Below are 26,707 nucleotides of genomic sequence, written 5' to 3' on the forward strand. Positions count from 1 at the left end.
TATGACACGTTTTTGTAAATATTTAATAGACTCACTGCTGAGCAAGTGTGTAGTTAATACTTATATCATTCTTTTCTGTACGACTAAACTCTATACTGAACAAATATCATTTTTGTATGAATAAATACTATACCAAACACATATTCTTTTTTCTATGATTAAATTCGACTCTAGCTGCTTTATGATAAAGCTCCGCTCTAAACACATTTTTTATTAAACTTAATGCTAAGCACTTTCTTTCTAGATTAGATTCTATACTTTATGTGTTTAGGATTATACCAACTAAATTCAAATTTTTTGTGAGACATTTTTTATTCTTTATAAATACTTTTTTCTTGAGAAAGTAAACTCAAAATTGTTTTCCAATTTATTTAATGAAACATTCCTACAAACAAAACTTAAGTTTGTAACACAGAACTTGATAATAAACATATAAGAGAATTGAATGGTGTTTTAAACAGTATATGTAAATAAAGACGTTTTAAAAAATTTGAAGTCCTTTCTATCTAGCTTAATAGTTATAGAGAATATTAAAGAAGCTTACCCTAGACGGCAAAAAAGCGAAATCTTACCTAACTGGAAAGTGTTTCCACTGGTTCTATAACAACCATGTAAAAAACCAAAGAGAGCGCCGAAGTAGCAGACGAATATTACTTCCTTCATCGTAAGAATTATTTCGTGTCTGAGATTAACGTTAACGATTTCTGCTTCAAACTTGGGGAGTACTTTTAATTTAACCATCAACTATATTAATGTTTAATAAGCATGAATTATGTCAACCAGTAGGATTTTTAAAACCTGTTTGACTCTGAAGTCATTCCAAGGTTCTTTGTAACTTATGATTAAGTACCAATTTCAGAGGTACAAATCGATTGACTACTGCGTTGTTCACCTTCCTCGAGCCTAATAATATTTCATTACATATACAGACCCATAATTAATGCTTAAATGATAAAGTTACTACGCAATTAAAAAATATAATCTTCTATCTCATACAGCCGTCGAGAAGACTGAAGTGTATTATTTTGTACCGTGACGACTTTTTCGTTAAGTTTAACGTATATTGGGAAGACTTTTCTCGAAAGTTGGTAAAGTACAACATTATATTATGATATTTTTTCTTTAAATGAACTACGCTTCCAGGAGAGAACGTTTTCTGTGTGTAATTTTTCTTATCTCAAAACAATGGCATTAATAAAAGATGGTGCTGACAAAGCAACAAGCTTTGAGGCCAAACAGAAGATGGTTTCTAAATGTTATTTTAACCATCTTTCATTTGGGATCCTTAATGGCTAATGGAGATAAATGTATGAAGTTAGACGTTCTTATTAGTCTTAAGTATGTTACTTACATTATAATAAGTTACATTTTGTCTTCTGTAATCCTATTTAATAAACATGACCATTAGTTTATTTCAAAATTAAAAAGCATGGTGCTATGAAGTATTTGTTAAGTATATTAGCAAATGAATGCGAAAAATAACATAATGTTTTAAATATATAAATATATACAGGCTTATTCATGGTCAAAATTATCAAGTTAAAGCACGGAACTTAAATTCAGTTTCAAAAACTGGGGTAAGACACTATGTTTAACACACTAGTGAGCATGATTTTCAAAACTGGGGTAAGACACTATGTTTAACACACTAGTGAGCATGATTTAAAACTGGGGTAAGACGCCGTGTTTAATACACTAGTGAGCATGAATTAAAACTGGGGTAAGACACTGTGTATAATACACTAATGAGCATGATTTAAAACTATGTTTAAAATATAAAACCTGATACACTTCGGTAGCTCCCGGTTCCCTTCTTCAGGTGCTTATACAGGCTTCCCATTTTGTAAACTGTTAATCAGATTTAACTGTTTTTCATCATCATATGAACAACACACTTTCTTCATGATACTTACTATCAGTTTTGTTATTGGTAATAATTCTACACACTTTTATCACAATGCTTACTATTTACTATTAACTTCAACATTGGTTCGCAGAAAGGTAAACGTTTTACTTTACATTTCATCTCACTGAAAACAAACCATAGCTACAAATTTAGCTTTTTTTTATTGTTAAAGAGTGGAACTATGAATTTTTAAACAAAAAATCTGAATGTGGTTAAGTTTGTTTCCTAGAGTAATTTTTGTTTCCTTTCACAAGAAATCCAAATTAATATATTTTTTCTTTTACAAAAACAAAACTACAATCGACATTCTTGCTATTTACGTAAATCTGAGAAAAACAACATGATGTTGTTTAACAAAACGAATAACCAAAATGCAGTTTTTGTATTTCAGTCTTCAGAGTCTCAACGGAAAGTGAAAGCTTACAATGCTAAAATCCGGATATCGATACCCGTGGTTGACACATTACAGAAATTCCACCCATTGTGTAGCTTTCTGATTAATAACAAATAAAACCTTGTATATCAAACGTACTTGTATAACGAAGACCAAAAAAAAATATTTAACTCCGTAATAATGCCAATGGGAAAGGGAGATTTTAAATTTGAGCAGAAAATACAAACAACAAAAAGTGATTTAACAATATTAATTAAAATAATCTTTTACTTGTTGCGAACTTAGTTTTTCATTCGACATTGACCTACCGTTTAGAATAGATTCTTTGCTGCAATTGATTGGACGAGTGTGCATCACCTGATATGAAACATGTTTTAATGCTGTCTTCAAAGTTGGTCAACAAATTGCATTTAAAATATCAAGGCCGTTCCCGTATATGCGTGACGAGCAGAACTTTGCAGAAGACAGTTTTGTAGCACAGTAGAAACATATTAATTTATTTAAGCCTAATTACAAGCAATTTGTTCAAACTCGTAAATTAATGTGGCGAACACATCACTTATTGTCGTCATAAACAGTCAATAGTTGTTTATTACTAACTCGTCGAACAAAAAAAAAATGTGAAGAAATGTTTTTTCCAAAGTATTCATATATATATATATATATAGAACTTTGAAGATAATGCTCAGATGAAGTCTTTGTATTCTCAAGACGGCTGGAATGAGTATTAGCACCTTACTTAAAACAAAGTACGGAACAACGTTTGGAACAACGTTTGTTAACCTGAAGATGGCCTAAGAAGGTCGAAATGTTGTTCTGTGCTTTATTTTAATTAAAGTGCTAATACCCATGCCAGCCGTCTTTAGAATATATTTTTTACTTCAAGTGTGTTTTTCGTCATCACGAAATGAAGTATTTGTGATAAACCATAAAGAAAGCAATCACCAATGCAGTTCTTGTTGTATTTAGTGTAGGGAACCCATCAGTATTAAAGTAGCTTGTGTGGGTGGTATAAAGTAGCAAAATATACTATCATCACTAAAGTTCCTCTTCTCTACAGTATAAAATAGTGAAGAAAACTATCAATACTAAAATCGTTGATGTATCGAATGTAAAGAAGAAAAAAAAACAAATATAACTAACATCTTGTTAAGCATACTGTAAAGCGTGAAGGAAACTATAAGTACTAAAGTTCCTACTGGATCTAACGTAAAGCAAGAAGGAAAAAATTAATGCTGAATCACGTGTAAAGCGATGTTCTTATTACAATTACTAAAGTTCCTGACTGTCGTTACTAAAATTCTTGTTGCATCTACTGCAAAGCACTGAAGGAAACTATCCATATTCAAACTTCTGTTGAATAATCTAATGTAAAGCATTGAATCTGACTAAAATTTAAAAAATAAAAGCTACAAACTTATTCTGAATAAGTAAGGAAAAATTCTAATGAGAAAATCGACAAATGAAAAGTAATAAAAATGAAAAAGGTTTAATTCAATTGTAAAACGTGCTTTGAAATAATGTTAAATTGGAAGTTGGAGATGTAATAATAGTAAACAGTTTGCCAAATTAAAGTAACGTTACTACTAAACACGATAACAAAATTTCGGTTACTATCCCTTATTCGGATTTTTAGTGAGTCAAAAATCGTTAATAGGAGAGTCATGGTGAAAGAAAATATTGCTATAATTTCTATTTTACATTTTGTAATTTTCTCGCCAAAATAATTATTTCATTGCTAGATTTAAAATTGATTGAATACCTCAATAACTAATAACCACTTTCCTTTACAACTTTTGTTAATAGAATTAATATCTTACAAATGAATGTACGTAGTTTAAAGAATAAATCAGATTCATTTTTGTATGTTTACCTTTAACTCCATAGAAAGTACACATTGTAGTTTCTTTACGGAAACTAAGACGATGTTCGAAAAGTAATACAAGGATATAAAAAATACTCTACAGGTCGAAAGTACAATAAATCTGTGGAGAGTACAATATATTTTGTGAATAGCTGTACAAGACGTTTTGCAGAACTTACTGCAGCTGAAGTGGTGAATGTACATTGTACCTACAAAAGCAACAGATTCAGTATCGAAGTGATTTAGAGGTCGCATAAATATGGTACATTGGCTAAATATCATATATATTCAAATTTGTTAATTGATATTAAAATGAAAAATATGTGTATACTGCTGGAAATATAAATATGAATATGAAATCTGAAGATATTCTTGTAAAATAACATGTAAATATGTTAGCTTACTGGGGTTTTATTCTTGCACACAGTCTACTACTGTGGAACAGTCAAATTCATGTCTTGATAATATTTTTATTAGAACATTTAAATTGGACTCAATACAAACAACAGTTATAAAAACTAAAATTACAGATCATGTTACTACAGCATTAAAATTTAACTTAAAAACAAACATATGGTGTAACTATGATACATTAGATAATATTGAAATATTAAAAATAGGTTATAAAAATTCATCTCAATGAAACCATCCAATTTAGTAGTATTTATCAAGATATATATAAAAGATGTTGTTACAATATTAGAAAGTGTAAATAAATAGAGAAAACTAAAACCATGGATGATACATGAATTACTAAAATATATTAAACTTTAAAATGACATGCATATAAAATAAGATAGAATAAAACCTCAATATAAACTAAATTGGTTGAATTAAAAACTATAGAAATGATCTAAATACTCTTATAAAAGAAAGAAAAATAAATTAATAGACAGTAAAAAATGGAATATAACTAAGGAGATTACTGAAAAAAATTCACAAAATTTGAAAGTATTTCACTGAATAACATAAATATTAAGTTTAACAAACAGTCTCAGTTATGTGTAAATTCTTTTAATACATTTTTGATATGCATTACAAAGGAAATTTTAAGTAAAAATTGTCGTAGTTGCTTCAGTCTAGATCAGTTTGGTGAAATATAATAGAGAAAATTATGAAATTGCAATTCAGTGTATTTATCACTGACTGTTGAATATTAACATATTAATTTTTTAAATTACCTAAAAAATAGAAAAGCTGCAAAAAAGATAAATTTACATCTTTAAATGTTAAAACGTAATATCGATAGAAATGTAGTATTGATAACAAAATATTTAATTAATATGTCAGTGCAAAAAGAAATTTATACAGAAATTTTAAAAAGCGCTGTAATTATATCAAAATTTCAAGAAGGTGGTTAAAATGTTCTAAATATTTATTATTAGTAAAATAAAAATGTTGGAAAAAGTAGTTAAAGAAAGATTTATATTGTGTTTAGATTCAATATGAAGTTTTATCAAATCCACAAGTCGGTTATAGAAAAAATAAGAACACAGAGAATGTATTACGTAATATTATTAATAAATTCAATAACGTAATCCTAAACAGAAGAATGTAGATTACCTCTGAAGTACCTGAAGAAACAGTTTTGAACCCATTATTATTTCTGTTTAATTTAAATAATTTCTGTGAATTTAAATTCATTGGGAATAAGTAATTTAGTGGATGATTTTGTATTAATTTATAATGGAAATTATGATAATGATGTTATATAAAACATTTAAGATATAAAAATAAATGATTAAATGTAAATTTGTGATACTTGAATGTTATTGAGATTTTTAAAATATCGAAACAAATAATTAAAATTATTTAATATAACATAGCAACAGTAAAGTTTAGATAGTAACATTATTTCACATTTTAATTCTAATTTACAAAAACAGAATCTGTTAGATATTTTGTAATAATAACATATTATAGATTTAATTAGAAAAACAAATAAAGGTAATGGATATACTACTGCGATAAGATTTTATTATTACAAAGAAATTCTTATCTTGTAGTGAAATGAAAATATGTATAACATCGAGCTTGACTCTATCCTAAACTATAACAGTACGATAATATCAAAGATTTTACAAATTTAAGTACGTTACAATTACGTATGTTATACCTTTAGAGTAAACCATTAAGAAGAGTTAGCAAAGATATGTGGATTTGACAAAATATAAAACATAATATGTGAAACAGTAAGAAATTAAGTATTTAGAAGAAGTTATATGTGTCAATCACCAAAAAATTATTAGAATATTTCAGTTTAAATAATATCGCTATTGTAGCAACAAAAATGGACTACAGATACTGGAGAAACGGGAAATTTACTTGTGACACATAGTTTGATATAGAGAAGAAAACTTCCTCATATATATAGTATAAGAAATGAAAGAAATAGCTATTGAAGTAACTAAGGTTCCTGTTACATCTAGTTCTATCAATGAAACAGATGCAGTTAACAGTAAAAAAGCTTAAGTCTGCAATTAAAATATCTTTACACAACATTAGTAATTAGGTAACTTGCAGAGGTAATATTAAGTACGTTTTACAACAACACTCATCATTGTTTCACACTAAAAGAATTACACAAGTCCTTCCCTTTTCTTTAACTTAATAATACATTAATACGATCCAATTTACGGATGTTTGAACATGGATGGATGGTAAGTTCAGTCCATAAGTATTAGATTTATTCCTTTTTTAATGTGAATATCACTCAACTTATCAAGAAAGACTATAATAAAATTAAAATAGCTTGTAGATATATCACGACGAAGCAGAACCAAACCTATGACATAGCTAACTGTATCTATCCAACAGTTATAGTAGCTTGAATAAAATTTAACTTACGCAAACAACCACATTAATTTAAGCATTACTTATCAGTCATACACATATTTTAACGTTTAAAACAAAACGAAATATTTTGATTTTTTAAGTTATAAATTTATCATTTTCTCAACACAAATATCCTATGATGTTTACTTGACAACTCATTAGATTTAGTTCGAATTTGTTGTAATTTGGAATATTTTATACAAAGAAAGCGAACTTTAAAACATAAAATTTCAAACAGATTTTTTTCATTCAGCAAACTACACACAAGAGTTTTGGAACTTTATGGTAAATTAATATATATAACATTGACAGTTTTGCCACTTTTCATATAATTTTCAATAGGGTTATTACGAAAAATGATTTCACAAATTAATATAATAAACACAGATTATATATAGCTTTCTTCTTCCTAGCCTTACAAAATTTAGCACAAACCTAAGCATTCCTACTTTCAAAGCTAGTGTTGAATAGCTGAATTTTTATTGTGTAGCTTTGTGCTTAATTTCAAACAAACTATTCAACACAAACATGAGTTATACTGAGTTAATTGCTTTCCGCGGTATGGTTGTTGACTCAGTAGAATTCACATAATTAACACAATTATTACGGAATATAAATGCATTTCTTCAAAATAACCATATCTACTCTAACACACACCTAATCATTTAGCTTTACACACCCATACTTTTATTCACATTCATCACAACATGTGCTAGGTCAGTCGTTTATCATTGTCATTGATTCAGTATATATATATCATAAAATTAACATTGATATGACATAAATAACTTGCTTTATTCACACCTTAGATACTCTAACACAAGTCTAAGTACTTATCACACCATGGAGTTTAAAACTATATCTATTATCTATAACTTTTCTTAAATTATCTTTGTGTTTTTAAGATTTAGTCATCCTTTATTTATTATTTTCATAAACCCCTTTTGAGTATGACCAGCGAGTAGTTCCACTTTTACAAGATCACCTAAAATACGCTAATAAATTAAAATAGAACTTGTTGAGTAACAAAAGAGGTCATACACATATTTCTACATAAATAAAAGGTAAGTTTACATGCTTATGTAACTTACAGTATCAAGTGCAATTAATACAATATGTAATTTATATTTTAATAGCATTCGATAGATTAGATATATAATATAAATTTCTAAAACAGTAATAATTTCACTGATTTAATATAAATGACACGGTACGTGAAGTTTTAGATGTGAAAATTTTTCTTCTGTGCTTAGTAATATGTTAGCAGGCCTAATCTTCTGTGTTCTAGGAATAAAGGCCGAAAATACCGCTAATAGCGAGAATAATGAATAATTAACTAAGAACGTCATGAAGACATTTTGTGGTTTGCTTGTGACTGACTGTTAAGACTAATTGTTATTAATTGTAATGTTTAATGAAAATATTTAACAACACTTCAGGTATAAGCTATTACGGAAAAGAAAATTAACTAAATAAGCATTTTCAAGTTCATTTTTGCTTATAGAGAATTGTTTAATTTCTTAGTCTCACAAAATATTCAGTTATTTCTATCACTAAAAAATTAAAACTATCAAAACATCATCGTTCTTTCTAACTTCAACTTCAACATACAATGGTTAAAAGTTAGTGTAACTAAAATTACGATTGTATTCTAAAAATACCTGATATTAAAACTTTAATTAAAATCAACTATATAGCAACGTTTCGACCTTCTTAGATCATCTTCAGGTTAATAAAGGTTAACGATTCTGTCTACTGGAAATAAGTAAATGTAATAAGCTTTATTAAAATTAATTATTACCTACCAGAGAAAGATTTCGATGCGCATAACTGTTAATTTCATTGATTCGACCTAAATAAAATGTAATAATCCACTTAACTAATATTATTATTATATCATTGTTACTTTTTATTGTGTATTTTAGAAAAATAATATAAAATATAGCAGATTTCCTACGGCTATATTAATCGTAATTTGTAGTTTCGAAGCATAGTATACTGTTAGGCTTTGCTGAGTAAAATAACCACAATTTTTATTCTGAGTATAGGTGTATCTCTAGACGAACAGGTTTTCTATATCAAGATTTCACTTGCTTTCTTTCTCCCGAACAATTCGTCTGATTTTGTTAAACTTTTATTCGTTTTTTAAAAAAACGATAAAAAATTACTTCCACAACAAAAACTAAGAAACTCAATATCAAACCAGCCCCGAGTAGAGCAAAACTACCTTGAAGATCTTTTAGAGAGAGGGGATATTCACCCAACCTGGGACGAGACAAAGACGTGCAGTCATTGTTAATATTAAAATACTGTTTATGCCACTTGGTCAGAAGCCCTGCCTCCATCATCTGGCGTATCCTTGAAAAAAACAGAATTCAGGAAAGTTAAATGGATAAAAATTGTTTGTAGGTGTTAGTAATAACTTAAGATAATGTTCTTGTGCTTATAGAATCTTAAGTCACTTCTTAGATCTCTTTTCATGCTCAAAAAAGTACTACTTCTAAACAAATCTGAGTATGGGAAGTATTTGGGACTCTATAGATACAGCATAAAGGATAAGAGTGAAGACTGGGACAGTCTTATTGTATGTACAGAAAAAAGAAATGTCCTCATTTGTTCTAATGTGAAATTCTGAAAGACTATCGTGTGTAGAGTTATTGCATGCAGAGAAACAATTTTAAAGTAACCTTGTTGTACTATGTATACGTGTGCATGAGTATAATTCTTTCAACATTTAACATGTTAGAGCTTTATAATTAATTTCAATGAAAATTGTAGGGCAGAAAGCTTCATATGATTTCTTTTGTTAATAAACCACGCACTGTGTACAGAGTCGTTTTGTTTGAAAAACTTACTTCGAGTTAAAAAGGTGTAGAACGGGGGATTTTTCTTGCAGAACCAAACCATATCCAATTGGGAAAAATTCTTGTTTTGTTAGAGAAAATCGACACTGCCCAGTTTTATAAAAATCTTCATTGATCGCGACCTCGAGATAAGACTTTTCTTTGATGAACGCATAGCGTCCGGTCAAAACCCTTTCGACCCCTTCTTTGGACGAGCTAACAAGCTCGTTAGGGTTATCCTCAAATGGCTTTCCAATCATTCTCATCACTTCATAGTCTGAATTCTATACAGGGGTAAAAAAAAACATATTTATTATAAGTTAAGTAGAAATTGAATTAAATAGGAATATTATCTCAAGGCAATTTAAAAAAATAATAATAATTTCGTTGATATTTTGGAATATTTAATAGTCGTGTTTGTTTCTTGTTGAGTACGAGGCTACGCTTGGACTACCTGCTCTGTGGCAAGCGCAGGAATCTCATTTTTGACGCCATAAGTCCTCAGAATTATCGCTGAGCCATGGGGGAAGCTCATATTACATTGAGATTTTAAGGCTTAATAAACGAATTATAGTGAAAGTAAGTGATTTTGTATGGAGTATACCATCATTTTACATTTTTTTATGTCGAAAAACAGTAAAAAATTAATAATGAAAAGTAAAGTAACAAATAATTTCGCGTTATTAAAAAAACTTGCGCTCATTGATGAATATATACCATCGTCATTTACAATTTACGTCATTGGCCCGGCATGGCCAAGCGTGTTAAGGCGTGCGACTCGTAATCCGAGGATCGCGAGTTCGCATCCAGTCGCGTCAAACATGCTTGCCCTTTCAGCCGTGGGAACATTATAATGTGACGGTCAATCCCACTATTCGTTGGTAAAAGAGTAGCCAAGAGTTGGCGGTGGATGGTGATGACTAGCTGCCTTCCCTCTAGTCTTGCATTGCTGAATTAAATTAGGGACGGCTAGCACAGATAGCCCTCGAGTAGCTTTGTGCGAAATTCAAAAACAACAACAACACCATCTTATAGCAAAGCCACATCGGACTATCTGCTGAGTCTACTGAGGGGAACCGAACCCTCTGATTTTAGTGTTGTAAATCCATAGACTTATCACTGTATCAGAGAATGACAACATTTGTGGATTTCATTTAACTAGAAAACGTGCATTTTGAAAACTATTCAACTACCCGACATAAGTCTAAATTCTGAACTAAATAATTCTGCATAATTATCGATGTATTTGGAATATTATAATATTCACATTTGAAATTAAATATTTAAGGCTTCCATCTAATGTGAATGTGTTAACCCTAACTATCGATTTTACTGTATCTTTATCAATTAAAGGGCGGAACCTGGGTGTTCAGCACGGATTTATATTATTTTTTGTAAATGTAACAAAATTCATAATTAAATTCATGTGTGCAATTTTTATTTTTCAGTTCATAAGTTATTTAAATTGTAACACAATTTTAGAATATTTTATACATGTTTGTGCTGTAATTTATTTTATAAAATTAAAGCATATAATGTATGTGTTTGCTTATAGCAAAGCCACATCGGGCCATCGACTTAGCCCACCGAGAGAAATCGAACGCCTGATTTTAGCGTTGTAAATTCGTAGACTTAGCGGGGACCGAAGTATAGAATGTCATATAAACTTACCAATGAGAGCTTCCACTAACCCAGTAGAGAATGTAATTCAAATTGGTTTCTCGACATAAACATATTTTTTCTATTTCATTTTATTATAACACTCAAACTTATTCGTCTTTTTCTCTAACTTTAACTTAGATTTTTCTCATATTTTAGTTTTGGGAATTGTAGAAATTAAAGAGTATAATCGTAGGGCGACTGAAAGTGTCAAGTCAACCGCAGACAATATTAGGGGATAAAAAACACTCAGTTATTGAGGTGAAAATTCTTTGATCCGAACTTACAGTAAGACCTACAGCAACCAATGTTCTCAGTACGTGTTAAAGGATACTGCCATACTACCTAAGCAAACGTTATAACTGTAAGCTAGTAAACATACTTATCAAGATATAATGTCATAAAGGCAACTAGGCCTGGCATGACTAGGTTGTTAGGGTGCTTAACTTGCAATCTGAGGTTTACGGGTTCGAATCACTCTTCTACCAAATATACTTGCCCTTTCACCCATGCAAGCATTATGATGTTACTGTAAATCCAATTATTATTGGTGAACGAGTATCCCAAGAGTTGACGGTGAGTAGTAATGACAGTTGCCTTCCCTCTTTTCTTTCATTGCTATAGAAGATAGCTCTCTCATAATTTTGCGCGAGAAGAAATCATAGAGACAACTAACTCTATTGCTTACCAGACCTCAGAGGAATGCCTTTAATGCATATGAACAGCTCAGGTGCCAAATTGAATTAGTTTAATAATATTACTTAACCTCTCATTAAAGTAAAACATAACAAATAGACGTACATTGCACAATATTTATAATGTAAACACGTCACATTTACCACTTTCTTTATATACAAACGTATCTCACATTACTTTTATTTAAGATATCTGTGTTACCTTGGACAAGATACCAAACTTATAAACAGTAATAGCTACATACATGCATAAGAACGTCCTTATGACACGATCTCAATCTTTACCAAATATAAATTGTATGTTTTGAAAAACTCTAAAGATTTGTTATCTTTCTAATCATGAACTATGTTTTTCTCTTGGTGTACCAACTTCTTACCTAGCGAAACGTAGTGTTATTAAATTAGTTCTACTAACTTGATACCACGCCAAATACAAACGACGCTCTTCTGCAAATTTTAACAACTTTTTTATCATACCAAATAAAACAGTTTTTCAACAAGTTCTAATAACATTTCATCATTACAGACAGAAAAGGTGTTTTGAGACATGTTCTTACTGGAATCTTTATCAGTGTACTGAACAACTGTTATGATGTGAACAACTTTAATTAAGCTAGCGAAATGTGATTTTATCTATTATATTTGTCTTACAATATTAGCCCCTGGTGGCTCAATGTTAAGGTTAACACTGAAAAAAGTATATTTGAATAACCGTTATCGACACAGCACAGACAATCCATTTTATAACCTTACACTTAAGATAACCCATTTTATAACCTTACATTTAATAACAACAAAATAGATTAGAATTTAAGTTTAAGTACTGTTATGTACTATTTTTCTTTTTGAAAAACCGTATGAGACTGAACAATGAATGTAGTGTTTAAAATGTATAAAGACTAATTCCGATGTTTCATGAAAAGTAACTAAGTTTACTGAATAATACAAATTCGCTTTTATGTAGAACACGTTTCAAACATACATGTCTAAGTAACAATTCTAACAATAGGTGTCATCTATTATGAAAGTTGTTATTGCTGAAAGCGAATTATGACAAGAACAGAACTAACAAACAAAAATCTAAAGTTTTACATAAAATGAATTATCAAACTTATGTCTTTGTTGTTGAGTAAAGTATAAAAATATAAATGTTTAATATTACGCCTATACCACGATAAATAATATGTTTGGTATCTTTGATAAGTGGCGTCAGTACAATGATCAGTGTATATTGACCATTGTTTTAATTAATACCCACTAGAGGTCCATTGTTTTGTGCTTGAATAGTAATAACTTATTTCATTTTTATCTCTTTAATATTTTTTCTCTGTTTTATCATTTTTGCATTTTTAAGCGTAATGTATGTTCGTTTAAGGGAACGTAAGAATCTACCGTCCATGTGTTTTTATCCGTTATGGGCTTTTCGTCTTTCCAATGACTGTTTATTACACTCACGTTCAGTGCTATAAACTACGTTTTTTTATGAGCAATCCTTACCTTGGTAAATAGCGACTCATAAACTGTGTTTTTCAGAAAGGTCCACTTAATCAAGTTCTGAGAGGCGAGCTCTTCCAAACTGTCAGCAAATTTGCTTGTTTCAGGGATGGTAAGGAATGCTATCAAAATTCCCTTGTAAAGGTTCATAATTACCAGTACAACCAGCAGCCAGGCCATCAATAAAACACGGGAAGAATGCGATAAAGGGATAGCCCCGCCTAAATAGAAAAGAAACCATATTGTTATTGATAATTATCAAATTTGAAATTAGTGGTAATTATTCTATTCTATACTACATTTCGTAAATCGTAATAATATTTATTATGTTTGTCGAATTTTAAGTTGTTTTTTCAGTACACTAAGACGGTGGTTTGTCTGTGCTCTACCTACTATGAGAAATCGAACCTCTGATTTTAGCGTTGTAAGTTTGAAAACTTCCCGCTGACTTACTAGGAGAATTTATGTTGACCAGTATAAAAGCTTTTCAAAAATGACGGGAAACCATTGTTGAAAATGATTAGCAAAAAAGTATAGAATTTAACTGAAACAATTTTGTCTCATTACTTCTAAAATGCACCTACTCTTCACTTGGCCCAGCATGGCCAGATGGGTTTAGGCGTTCGACTCCCCATCGCACTAAACATGTTCGCCCTTTCAGCCGTGGGGGCTTTATTACGTACGATCAATCCCACTATTCGTTGGTAAAAGAGTAGCCCAAGAGTTGGCGGTGGGTGATGATGACTATCTGCCTTCCCCGTAGTCTTAGACTGCTAAATTAGGGACGGGAAACGCAGATAGCCCATGCGTAGCTTTGCGATAAATTCAAAACAAACAAACTCTTCACTTATTTCATCAATCTCGTTGTACTTATTTAATCACCACATTTTTTGTAAAACCTATGCAGGAGATGTAAATGTTATCGTTAACAAAAGTACAACCTATGCAGGAAATTTAAATGTTAATCGTTAACAAAAGTACACTGCACATTGAAAGAAACATAAATAGCACTCTTGGATCTTTCCATTTATTTTAGGGCAGGAAGTAGAAAACAAAGCACGGACATTCCTACACAAAGCTTCGACTCTTTCGGCTCTGCAAAGGATGAAAGGTATTTCATAATAATAAATGTTTATGTTTCTTTATGTGTCAAGGCTAAGTAGGTAATATGTGTTAAAATATCTAAATAATATTTATTAGTTAACATTTATTCCCTGCTTAATTTTTTTTAAAACTTTGACTTCATAAAGTAATTTATAAACAATAACATATTGCTTTTTGTAGCATAATTTGAGCATTAAGCCTAATATATAGAAATAATGTAAGGTTTTGCTGAAGCACTACTTGTTGAATTTTATTTTGCTCTTGGTTACAATTCGATGTCAAAACTATTTTGCTATTATATTAGCAAAGTTACCAATAAAATAATTTTTTAAACAAATAAACATGAATATTGAACATTCAACATAAGCACCATAGTTGGCCTAAAATAATCAGGTGATAGTTTTATTGCTAAGCGAAGATATATGCTATTGAGCATTATCAGAAAAATAGGTTCTTGAAAGCCTTATTCCCTTTGTCACTCTTTCGAGAGTAAGCCTTTTATAGTTAGTGACGAATATTAAGAGTATATAGATATTCGAGAATTGCTGCTTATTGGTGACAATTAAAGATTGTATAGGAGTTAATATAATATGACAAAATGAATTAATGAAACAAAATATTTTATACCAGTAGCTAAAATTCTCTTTGTTGTACTTAATGCGACCATAGTATTTAACAAGTCTATGTGTTTTTTGCTGCCATCTATTGTTCAAAATAACAGTTGTGATAACTAGACTTTTCCAGCTTTTTAAAGTGCCTATATAATCTAAGGCATGGCTATTTTTTATATTATGAACACATTAAAAATTTTAAAACTCAAATGTTTTTACAGTTTATCGAAACTTGTTCTAATCTAACAGCACGAGAGATTAATAAACAAAGTACCTTGTTGCAGAACAGCACCAACATTGTACCACAAGGGACGGTACCACTGAGAAAACACGTGGAGGGGAAACTGGGGATAAGGCATCCTCAGGTTTCGACTTTGTAAGTTTACAAAATATATTGCGAAACTTATTAACAGCAGAGACAAAAGCATCGTTAGCCAGACCTGTAATTTAAAAATATACACATGAAAGTAAATAACAAATCCTAACAAAATGCAATCATATACAAAAATTCGTCATTGTCATGTCAAAACTCTTCAAGTCAATTTATACATGATTTGTGTTTTCGTTAAAATTTCTCCAAATTATATCGCTTCACATTGTGTCAAAACCGCTTACGTGTCCTCCAATTATACATGACACATTATGAAAACCTTGTAATTCATATGACCTCATTTTTTGTAACTTCAAAACAATGATGGGGTAAAGGTTATGAAACGTAATGTGACAGCAAGTTGCGGCATTGTAGACATTAAAGCAATAAAAGTTTATATCAGTAAGATTTTTCAACAACTGAGTGTGTTTTTACAATACATTTTGTTTATAAATTGTGTTTTATATTAGTGTGAACGATAACGGAATGTTGTAAAAAACCACCAGTTTGAAATATCAAGGCGTCATTTATGGACTTAATTTCTGTTACTACATAATGATTATAATGATAAATGCAGCATTTTTAAACCCACCATTTTATATAATTATCAAACATTTTATACTACTGATACCATATTTACTTTTAATGATTTAAGTTGGCCACTAATTTTTTTTGTTTGTTTTCGGTCACAACATTGTCAAAGTATTGAAGTAATGGCTGCTTATTATTTCTGTAGAGGATATCGTTGTGATGTAATTTAGGTATTATAAAGTTATAAAATGACCAGTAACTTGTTGCCGATTGTTTACCAATTACATTCAATAAAGCTTTAAAATATTTTATTATTATTTGTAAACACTGTGACATCACAACTTCTCTTCTCTGTTCTAAGTACTTCCAAATAATAGAAACAGTATTTATATCTAATCTGCGAACGAGAAATGGATTTTAATTTTACTTTTTTGCAGTAAAACTTTAAAGTTGTCTTCTGATAGAAAGAAACATATATTTTACAATAACTGCAACATCGAGATAGCTCATATCATATATAAACTCACAACAGTATTATAGTTAACAAGTATGTTTAAAATATATTTTACAAATGAATAGTGTAGTAGTCCAATTTATCGATTCTACAAAATGTTCGGTCCAGACAAATTATGTTACGCTATAGTGTATAAAATTCAAGTTGTGTCTACATGATTATTGTATTCTCTGTGCTTACGAACTGGAACAGTAAAATGAAAACAAAGTTCTATAAATATGTATTTCATTTCATTTATGAATATAATTTCCATGTAACGGTACACATCAATACTCGTTTGAATATTTCATTAGTCCATAACTGCGTGTTCAGTGATATAGCCTTATGTTACAACGGTTCAAGACCTTGACATTTAAGCATTACATGTATAATATAATTGTTCAGAGTTCATAATGGTTAAAATCATATCCCTCTACATTAAAGAAATGTTTTGAGGCAAAGCTTTGTAAGTAACGTTTTTTTGCTTTTTACGTTAATTTCCCATCAAACTAATATAAATGTACCTCCCTTTTAATTATTTTAAAACAGCTTATGGAAAAATACAGCTAATGGTGTTGAAGTAAAATTCTTTTATTCTCTCCTGTAAAATTTAACTTTTGGATGTACATACGTTGTACTATGACAGCGATGAGCTTGTAAAACTTAAATATTTAAAGAAATTTGAAAAATTAATTTTTGGAATTTTAATTGTTTTATATATATAATCATAGTCGTATATGTTAAAATATACAACATCATTTACAGAAATTATACTTTCAAAAGGAAGCTCATCTCATTGGTTTGAGAAGTGGGTTGCACATTCCTGTTTTTCATTTTTGACCAATCTTAACCTATAGTGTAAAATGTCTATTTTTATGCAATTTATATTATTATAAATCCTACAAAATGTTTAAATTAATGCCTTATAAGAGCAACTTTTATTTTTTTGAAAGTGCTTGATATATTCTTCAATATTTTTAGTCATGTTTGATCTTTCAAACTTTATTAGAATTAATGACCCGTATATTTTGATTATTTTACTGTATATGTCCCATAATCCAGTAAAATATTTTACGAACATTTCTGCTTTTTTTCTTGATCTCCCATAACATTGCACGAACCAACTTGTTTTATTCGTGATCTTGCACAACTTACTGAGGAAATATATCGTGTGAACCAGATTATTGTATTCTTGACTTCCTATAATTTATTGTGGAATGTTTTGGACCAACTGGAAAGTCATATTTTTCATTGGTTAAAATGTCTAACAATCTGATGCTAAAATTGAGTTATCCTTTTGTGGTCGTCACATGTCTTCTAAATAAAGATATTCAAACTATAAATACCAAGTCTCATGTTGAAAAATAACATAAAGATCATGGTAATCTTTTTTATCTAAATACGACGACAATGTAATTTACAACTGCAACTAATAACTGCTCAAACTTATGTTTGAGCTAAATTTCAAGAATTGCGAAAGAGACATGTGTATGTCTTTTATGAATAATTTTCTTCTAATATGAGATTGTTGTTAAGCACATGGAAGGATTAAACCCTGAATTTAGAGGTTTAAATGCTCTATCTGAAAGTAAACCATAAGAAGGAGGTGAAACAACTTTTATCTTAACAAAGTAAGGTATCATGCTTGCTACTAACCTCTCCCTCTAATGGAGCAACAAAACTAAAGAGATCAGCTTGTTGACCTGGTCGTGGAAGTAGAATCGTGGACGATTCTTGAAAGAAAGGCACTGTAAAATCGATCACAGTTTCCCGTTTGTCCATCATTGTTATTGAGGAGGCTGCAAGATCCACTTCCTAATAAAAACAAAGGTAAATAAATTTGGATTTTAAAAACTATTTTTAAAATTTAAAAAAACTGATTTTCAACTTTCAGTGTACCCAAATGTTTCTTCAAAACTAAAAATGCGAAGTTTTCCAGTATCTCATTCGCATGAAAGTGTATATACGTTCTCCAATTCTCCTTGGGACTACTATTTAAAAAATAAAATAGTTAAAATACAGTAAAATAAGTACGATATATGTGAGTTCATCGATCATTCTATTAAAGTAACGAACATAAGCAAATATGCGAAGAAAAGCTAGGAGATGAAAATAAATTGAATTCACATACACTCAAGTTAAAACCTGGACAGAAGTTTCCTGTTTTTCAATAGAAATTTTCGAAGCTGTTACGTTTATTCCATGCTTCTGTAAAAAAGGCAGGCTTTTCTCTAGAAAGAAAGGGACTTCCCTGTTGCACTTGGGTTTGGGGGATTTGTGTAAACGTTTCACCGAAAATATAATTCAGTAAATTAAAAATGCAATCACCTACCTGTAAAGTATGCTACGTATTTCTGCTAGTTGTTTTCGGTAGTCTTAAGTATAAAAAAATGGTTGATTGTTTTCAAACGTTGTACAAATTAAGAGAAATTAACAGAAAAAATAATTAATTAAATTACAAGAATAAGGGACGTGAATCAATGAGAAGCTGGATTTTTTCTTTGGTAAACGAGATATGTTCTGTAATTTATTAAACCATTTTTATTCTACACACTTATGTCTTTGTACATCAAACCGGCATTATGTGAATTTTTATTGAAATTAAATTAGATGCATATTGTAACTTTCATAATAATGCAATGAAATGAATAGCTTTAGGCTAGAAAGGTCGATAATATCTCCTCCATATATAAGTAGGGCGTACATTTAATAAATTCAAAGATTATTCGGTATATAACGTTAAACTTTTACTGGAAAGACGTCATAGTTTAATACAGATCCGCACTTTCTTGTTAATGCTTTAATGCGGGTTTTCCTCGTTAGAAATGCAATGAGAAGTTCTGTGATGAAGAGTTGATTTTCTTCTTGTAGACTTTTACAGAAACCATCTAGTTTAGTTAAAACAGACTATAATTTTGTAGTGATAAGGAAAATTTTCATGCAGCAACACTATTATATCAAACCTTCTCAACTCAACAATCTACCTGAGTAGCCAAACACTTTTGTAGGATCTGTGCTCATATGTGGTAGAAGAGTTGCTGTTCTAATGTATTTCATTAAACTCTATTAGCGTTATTATAAATAATTTTAAAGATGTGTTTTGTTTTAGTGTTTTATTTGATACCACTTGCTAGCCAACAGTGGATCGTGGCCAGTAGTTTGAGAAACGCTAAATATATAGATGAAACATATATGAAGGAAGAAAATATTTGTTCTAACAGACCTTTCTAATCACCATGCCAATCATTCCATTCCAAGTTCCATTGTCTAGATTTTTGCCCCACTGACCATCATATGGTTCGACCAACTTGTAGCTGGAAACATAAATATGAAAGTTAATACGTTTGAAGATTATTATTTTGTAATTTATATAAAACAATTTATACAACTTTTATGTCCACTGAATCATTTTAAAGATAGCATAATCTTTATCCCTTTATCAGTGTTTTGCAAAGATTTAAAATTCAGAGAAAATTCATTGATTAATTGTACCTTTTTTATTCCTAACATGAAATTCTCGTTAAACAAGATGCTTCAAATCATTATGAAGAAAGATGTATTCAAATGTATCTAAAATACATGAAAAGTAGTCAGTTGTTTTAGTTTTGGCTTAACTGTAAACTAGATGTAGCCTATACAGCTGAGTATCTAAACTTACCTAAACCCATAGGCCATCTTAATAACGTTTAACATCTCTGGTATTACACCAATGGATTTGATCCATTCCTTTGTCTCTGGGTCTTTTATAAAAATCATAAATGGGGGCCTCTGAAATCAAATATAATTGGTATTTCATTTAATTAATTCTTAGGCAAAAACGATATGGTCTACGGTTTACAATTTAGGTTATAATTAGTCATATATTTTATTGTAAGCCATCTTTATCTTATTACTTACTTGCGTATCATTATATGCATCTTAGTATTCAGAGTTGAATTCTTTATTTTGAAAAAAGATTTTGAATGTGCATCGTAGGAAGTGTCGTGACAACCACAGCCAATATAAAATTATGGTAGAACAGCATGTACTAGAACTACACTTTGACATTGTTTGATGTGGCGTAGATAGTGCTGTGCCATCAGAAACGTATAGCTTTTGGGATAGATATGTAAAAGAGACCTCTCCGAAACAGAGTATTAATATATTAAGGTAATAAAGGCGTGTTCATATCGGGAATTTAGTATTTCAAAGACGATGATATCCCTTCTAATTAATCACACTGGAAAATAAAGTAAGATGGATCAACTTGAGACACCTAAATCATCAAGAAAAAACTTACAATAAGTTGTATTACTATTATTCTAAGAAAAATGTGTCACTTTGTAAAAGATGAGGATTCACAAACACAACGATTAGTGTCAAATGAAGGCAACAGTATTCAAATAATCAGGAACTATCTACATCTGAAAAACAACTCAAGTCACATGTATGTATGTTAAACTGTCAGTCAAGCTTAAATTATGATCTGTTAGTATTCTGCTCACAAGTAATTCACATTATGATTTATCAGATTCGCCAGTTCAGTAATGAGTTGTTTTGGGAATCACCTTCAGCTTATCTTTCAGTTTCTCGAATGACTCTCTGGTAATATTAGACCGTGCGTGACTTAGTTGTTAACGTGTCTGGTTTCGGATCGGAAGGTCCAATGCTTCACCCGCTATAGACCATTAAATATTCTTCGTACTTAGTACTTATACAGCCCATCCTGCGATTCGGTTAAAAGGAGACGTGAAAATGGCGGTTACTGATGGATAGTTGTCTTCCCTCTGATCAACCAAGGCTGGCTATGTCTGAAACTTGGAAGTCACTGAATTGGCTGTTCAGATTTAAAATACTAGATATCTACAGTATTATTAATATTTGATTTAGGTATAGCTTCAAGTATCTGATGATACAGCAATATGTTCAATTTTTAGTATTTTCTAGCTTAGGATTTAATTCTTATTTCACTCACATAGTTCATTGGCAGTTATACTTAAGTTAAGTGCTCTTTTCACAATCAGCTTATTTTATGAATTTAATGTGAAATACCTTACGACTTATTAATTTGTTCTACTCTAGATCATATTTAGTTGATTAAATAGTGTGTTATTCTGTTGTAAGCTACCTTTAGTTTTTGTTGTACAGATGTGCTCTATTCACAACCAGTTTTAGGTTTTCACATGCGTCTTTTTCTCAGCGTAAGGTTCTTGCTGTGTGATGATTGACAACTACGTTTATTTTAGGATATGATAAAGAGTTATACACTGAATTTTCTGAGTTTATAATAAATAAGGTAATGGTCTAATACAAATAACTAAACACCAAGATATACAAGTAAGATGTCACATCTTCAAGCATTTAAACACAATATTTATTTATTACTAATATTGGATTGTATTTACTAACATAATTTGCCTATTACTCATAACATTTGAGTTTCGTTAAGTTTTAATGGTCAAAAGACGGATGAATTTAATGATTGCTACTTACTATATATTATTTATTTTTATCTTACCTCAATTGTGACAACAAGAAGTTCTTTTCCACGAAGAAAATACTCCGAGACTGTTTTATGGTCCTTGCATAAAGTTGTGTCAGTTGTAGTGGGACTTAGGTCATTACAGTTCTTTTCTAACAATGGACAAACTCCATCAGCCTAAAGAACAAAGCTGATAAATTAAACTTATGCCATGCCAAACTTAACTTTATTACTTTAAAAATATGTATTACTTATGGTATTTAATTGCGTTGTCACAAATATATATTCTTTTAAAAAATTTAACTCTATTGTTATGTATATTTTCCTAAAGCAAAATATACATATTGTTCGAAAACGCATGAGTTTTGGATCTCGTTTGAAGACAACTTTTGAAGGTGATCCCCTGTGCTAACTTCTTAACCAGAATGTATTGTTGCAAAGATATATTTTGAAAAACATTTATTTCTCTTGTTACAAAGACAGATTGTTAACAACTATTATACTGTTAAAAAGAGCTATTGTTTACAATACTATATGGAATATATTTTCTTTAAAACAAAATCAGAATCTTTTTCTCAACGTAATATATTTTTACAAGATTTGTATTGTTACCATATTTAACTATACTTTTACGAACCTAAATATTTCACACAATTCTAATCACTCTTCTAAATAAAAATTTTTAGTTATGAGTACAGCTTACTGCTACAAATTAAGTATCACAAAGTTACTGTGATAATAATAATGCAGAAATGAGTCAATGTTGGTAATGATATAGACTCACGTTATAAAAGGAAAGTCATATATTTGATGAATATGAAACCGAAGAAACATGATTAAGAAATCTGTGACCTTGAAAAGGATACAAGACAAATGTTCATAGATCCTGCACAAAAGAATTTAAAGAAAAACACCATACGTGCTAATTAGATGCCCAGTATGTTATCAAACGATTCTAGTAGCTGCAAATTTTTCATATATCTACATCCCAAACCATTACTCGTAATACACTTGTTCTGAAACTGATTTAGAATACAAACTTAAGAAACATAGTTGAATATTCGTTAAATTTTCATCTGATGGTTAATGACATTTCAGCGAAAATTAAGCATTTACATTTTCTTTCCATATTTCAAGAGAACTTTTGATATTAGTAAAAATTAATTAAATTCCAACAACAGTGAAATATGGAAGATACGTGTTAGATGAGAACTTAAAAGAACTTAGAATAAACCTCTGCTCCTCTTGTTATAGGCAGTAGAAAAGATTGGACTATTCTCAGAATTTAGTGGGAGCCTCAGCATTGTTTACCCTTGTACTACTATTGTTAGATCGATTGCACGGGGGACGTTAACTATTGATTTTGAGAACATCAGTACTGTTTAAAAAAATGTATTTTGAATAAATTACTAACTTAAAAATACACTGAATATTTCATTGGACATTTTCGGTGATAAAACCTTGTGATAAAAAGATTGTTACATGTTCTAAAAATTAATGTTAGATTCTCTTAACATTTCTTATAGAAAGAAAAATATCTAAATTTGGCCACTTTTAGATAAAGAATCATAGAACCTAAAAAGAAAAGACTAAGAAAGTTAATGCTTAATATTTCTATAATCTTAAAACTACCTAGTGGTAAAATAAAAAAGACACTTTTCAGCTGGTGAGATATTCGGTATTAACGGATGTTGTGTGTGAACACAAGTTATGTTCACAAAACATATATATAATACTATAATATCGTTCAGAACGAACATGTTCTTGTCAAATATAACTAAATTTATAAGAACCGTATAATTTATCAACCTATATACTGGTGCATTAAAACATTTTTCTTCTATTAATATTAATAGTGTACTGTTTAATATTTATAACTTATACACTTTTTTATTTCATATAATAATAGATGAGCATACATAGCTTATTGCTTTTCATGTTAAGTATCTTAATATTATAAATACATTCAGTATCTATGAAAACAAAATATAATTACTAACTTATCTAGTGTATTAATGAACATTTTATAAGTTATAATAACTAAAGTGTCAGACTGTCACATTGAAGTTTTATTATCTGAAAATCCACCTTTTCTTATCGTTTTTGTTTTATTTTTAATTATGTGTATACATACATATATATATAGAGAGAGAGTCATTAAGTTATTCATTGTACAAATCAAAAACAGACAACTACTGAATTATACACGACAAAACCTTACTTGCAAATATGCAGGTCTCTTTATTTCATAACCGGTTCACAGTCATTTCGGTTTCTATATTTCGTATTTTATTTGTTCACATGCGGATTAATATGATTCATAACTTGTTTACTAAAATATAAATTTGTTTATTTTCTATTCTGTTTAGTTTGTTAATTTGCACATAACTCAAAAGTAGGTTTATATATTTCGTACTTTATTTAGTTTGTTAATTTATACCTTGTTTACTGAGATGAGAGGTTTGTTTATTTTGTATGTTGTTTGGCTTGTTAATTTATACCTTGTTCACTCAAATGTGGGTGTGTTTATTTCGTACGTTGTTTAGTTTGTTAATTTATATCGTATTTACTGAGATGTGGGATTGTTTATTTCGTGCTTTGTTTAGTTTGTTAATTTGCACATTGTTTACTGAGAGGTGAGTTTGTTTATTTCGTACGATGTTTAGTTTGTTAATTTATACCTTGTTTACTACGATAAGGATTTCTTTATTTCGTGCTTTGTTTAGTTTGTTAATTTATACTTTGTTCACTGAGGTGTGGGTTTGTTTAATTCGTATGTTGTTTAGTTTCTTAATTTATACCTTCTTTACTGAGATTGGTTTTGTTATTTCGTGCTTTGTTTAGTTCGATAATTTATACTTGTTTACTGAGATGTATATTTCTTTATTTCGTACGTTGTTTAGTTTGTTAATTTATATCTTTTTTACTGAGATATGGATTTCTTTATTTCGTACTTTCTTTAGTTTGATAATTTATACCTTGTTTACTGAGATGTGGGTTTGTTTATTTCGTATGTTATTTAGTTTATTAATTTATACCTTGTTTACTGAGATGTGGATTTCTTTATTTCGTACTTTGTTTAGTTTGTTAATTTATATCTTGTTCACTGAGATGTGGGTTTGTTTATTTCGTACGTTGATTACTTTGTTAATTTATACCTTGTTTACAGAGATGTGGGTTTGTTTATTTCGTATTTTGTTCTCTGATATGTTGTTTTATTTTGTTTGTATCTTATTCACTGGCATAGCGGTATGACTTACATCGTTTTTCTTTTGAAACAAGCAAGGCCATACCCAACTCACCTTATTAAATGACATGTAGATTCCTTTACCCAGTACATCCAATACCCAGTCTCTGAGAACAGACACAAGACAGGGATGGCGATGACTCGGCTAGAAAGGACGAAGAGTCGTAAAAGCTTATTTGAGATATAAATATAGAATGTTATTTACCTCAGAGCATTTGTAAACGAAAGTAGTAAAAAATGGAATATGTCGTTAAATAGCAGCAACATTTCTTTACATATTAACGATAATACAGTTATTGCCAGAGTTTACATACAGTATCTTACTCTGAGATAATAATAACATAACGTTATCTCTAACGCAATGTAACATTGTATCTTTACATATTAATACTGCAGGTAGCACTAGAGGAAAGAAAAACACTGCTGTCACTGCTATGATTAATAGAACAATAACACATCTTTGCATTGTAATTCTGAAATTAACAATAGAAATAACAAATGGGAACACGCGTTCACATATTTTTACAGTATTACTAGAGAAAACAATTCATCACGATGACGTAATAATAATGCAGTAACGCTAGTGTTAACAAATAGCATAATATCTTAATAATTCTAAATGTACTGACAGACAAAAGTAATATAATATCTTTACACAATAATTCAACAGCCATCAGTAGAGGCAGTATTATCTTTACATAAAAATATTACAATTACTTCTAAAGATAACAATAAACATTAAATTATTATTATCATACAATAATATCACAGCAGTAAACTTTTGTTTTCAATAAAAGTTCTAAGATACAGGTTTGAATGGATTGTTTATTCTTATTTAACTTTCTTATGACGTTTCGGCCACTCATGTGGCCATCATAAGGTAATATCAAATTCATACCTGAATAATAGAATGACAAAAAGGTTTCAAACACACGAACAAAACAGTAAATGAAACTCCAACTGATTTAACATGTACATCTTTTACAGATCTAGTAATGATAACAACTATCTAATATGGGACTCAGCAAACTCAATTGAACTCGGAAAACTGATATGTTATCATGCATTTACAACATAGCATTAACATATGTAGTAACAGCAATCTACACCATGAACTGGAATGAATATCTGATACAAATTTTTAACAAATGTCACTTCCTGAAATGTATTGTTACTTGGACCTGAGACAATTATAAAATA

The 26,707-nt window shown here is 29.8% G+C and overlaps 2 protein-coding genes across 2 annotated transcripts in view; both read right to left on the bottom strand.

The window, feature by feature from the left end:
- LOC143227403 (putative glutamate receptor) overlaps nucleotides 1–663 on the bottom strand; it is a 41,054-nt gene extending 40,391 nt beyond the window's left edge. The window contains exon 1 of the mRNA XM_076458855.1: nucleotides 573–663. Within this exon, the coding sequence (XP_076314970.1) occupies nucleotides 573–663 (91 nt within the window). The remainder of the gene's footprint in view (nucleotides 1–572) is intronic.
- An 8,239-nt stretch (nucleotides 664–8,902) lies between these two features.
- LOC143227404 (glutamate receptor ionotropic, delta-2-like) lies at nucleotides 8,903–21,762 on the bottom strand. The gene is made up of 8 exons (XM_076458857.1): nucleotides 21,754–21,762; nucleotides 20,458–20,567; nucleotides 20,023–20,113; nucleotides 18,456–18,614; nucleotides 15,680–15,845; nucleotides 13,694–13,911; nucleotides 9,855–10,126; nucleotides 8,903–9,357 (listed from the first exon to the last, which is right to left on the bottom strand). Exons 1-8 carry the CDS (start codon nucleotides 21,760–21,762, stop codon nucleotides 9,126–9,128), a joined length of 1,257 nt encoding a protein of 418 aa, XP_076314972.1. The 3' UTR covers nucleotides 8,903–9,125.
- Between the last annotated feature and the right edge of the window lie 4,945 nt (nucleotides 21,763–26,707).

This window comes from Tachypleus tridentatus, chromosome 9 (genome assembly GCF_004210375.1).
Source record: "Tachypleus tridentatus isolate NWPU-2018 chromosome 9, ASM421037v1, whole genome shotgun sequence".
NCBI lineage: Eukaryota > Metazoa > Arthropoda > Merostomata > Xiphosura > Limulidae > Tachypleus > Tachypleus tridentatus.

What these genes read in the sequence shown, in the direction of transcription:
- LOC143227404 (XM_076458857.1), bottom strand. An exon ending in AAGATGGCCTATGGGTTTAG is followed by an intron (nt 20,114 to 20,457) that starts GTAAGTTTAGAT and finishes TTATGTTTCCAG; the next exon opens with CTACAAGTTGGTCGAACCAT. An exon ending in ATGAGTCGCTATTTACCAAG is followed by an intron (nt 10,127 to 13,693) that starts GTAAGGATTGCT and finishes ACCCCTGTATAG; the next exon opens with AATTCAGACTATGAAGTGAT.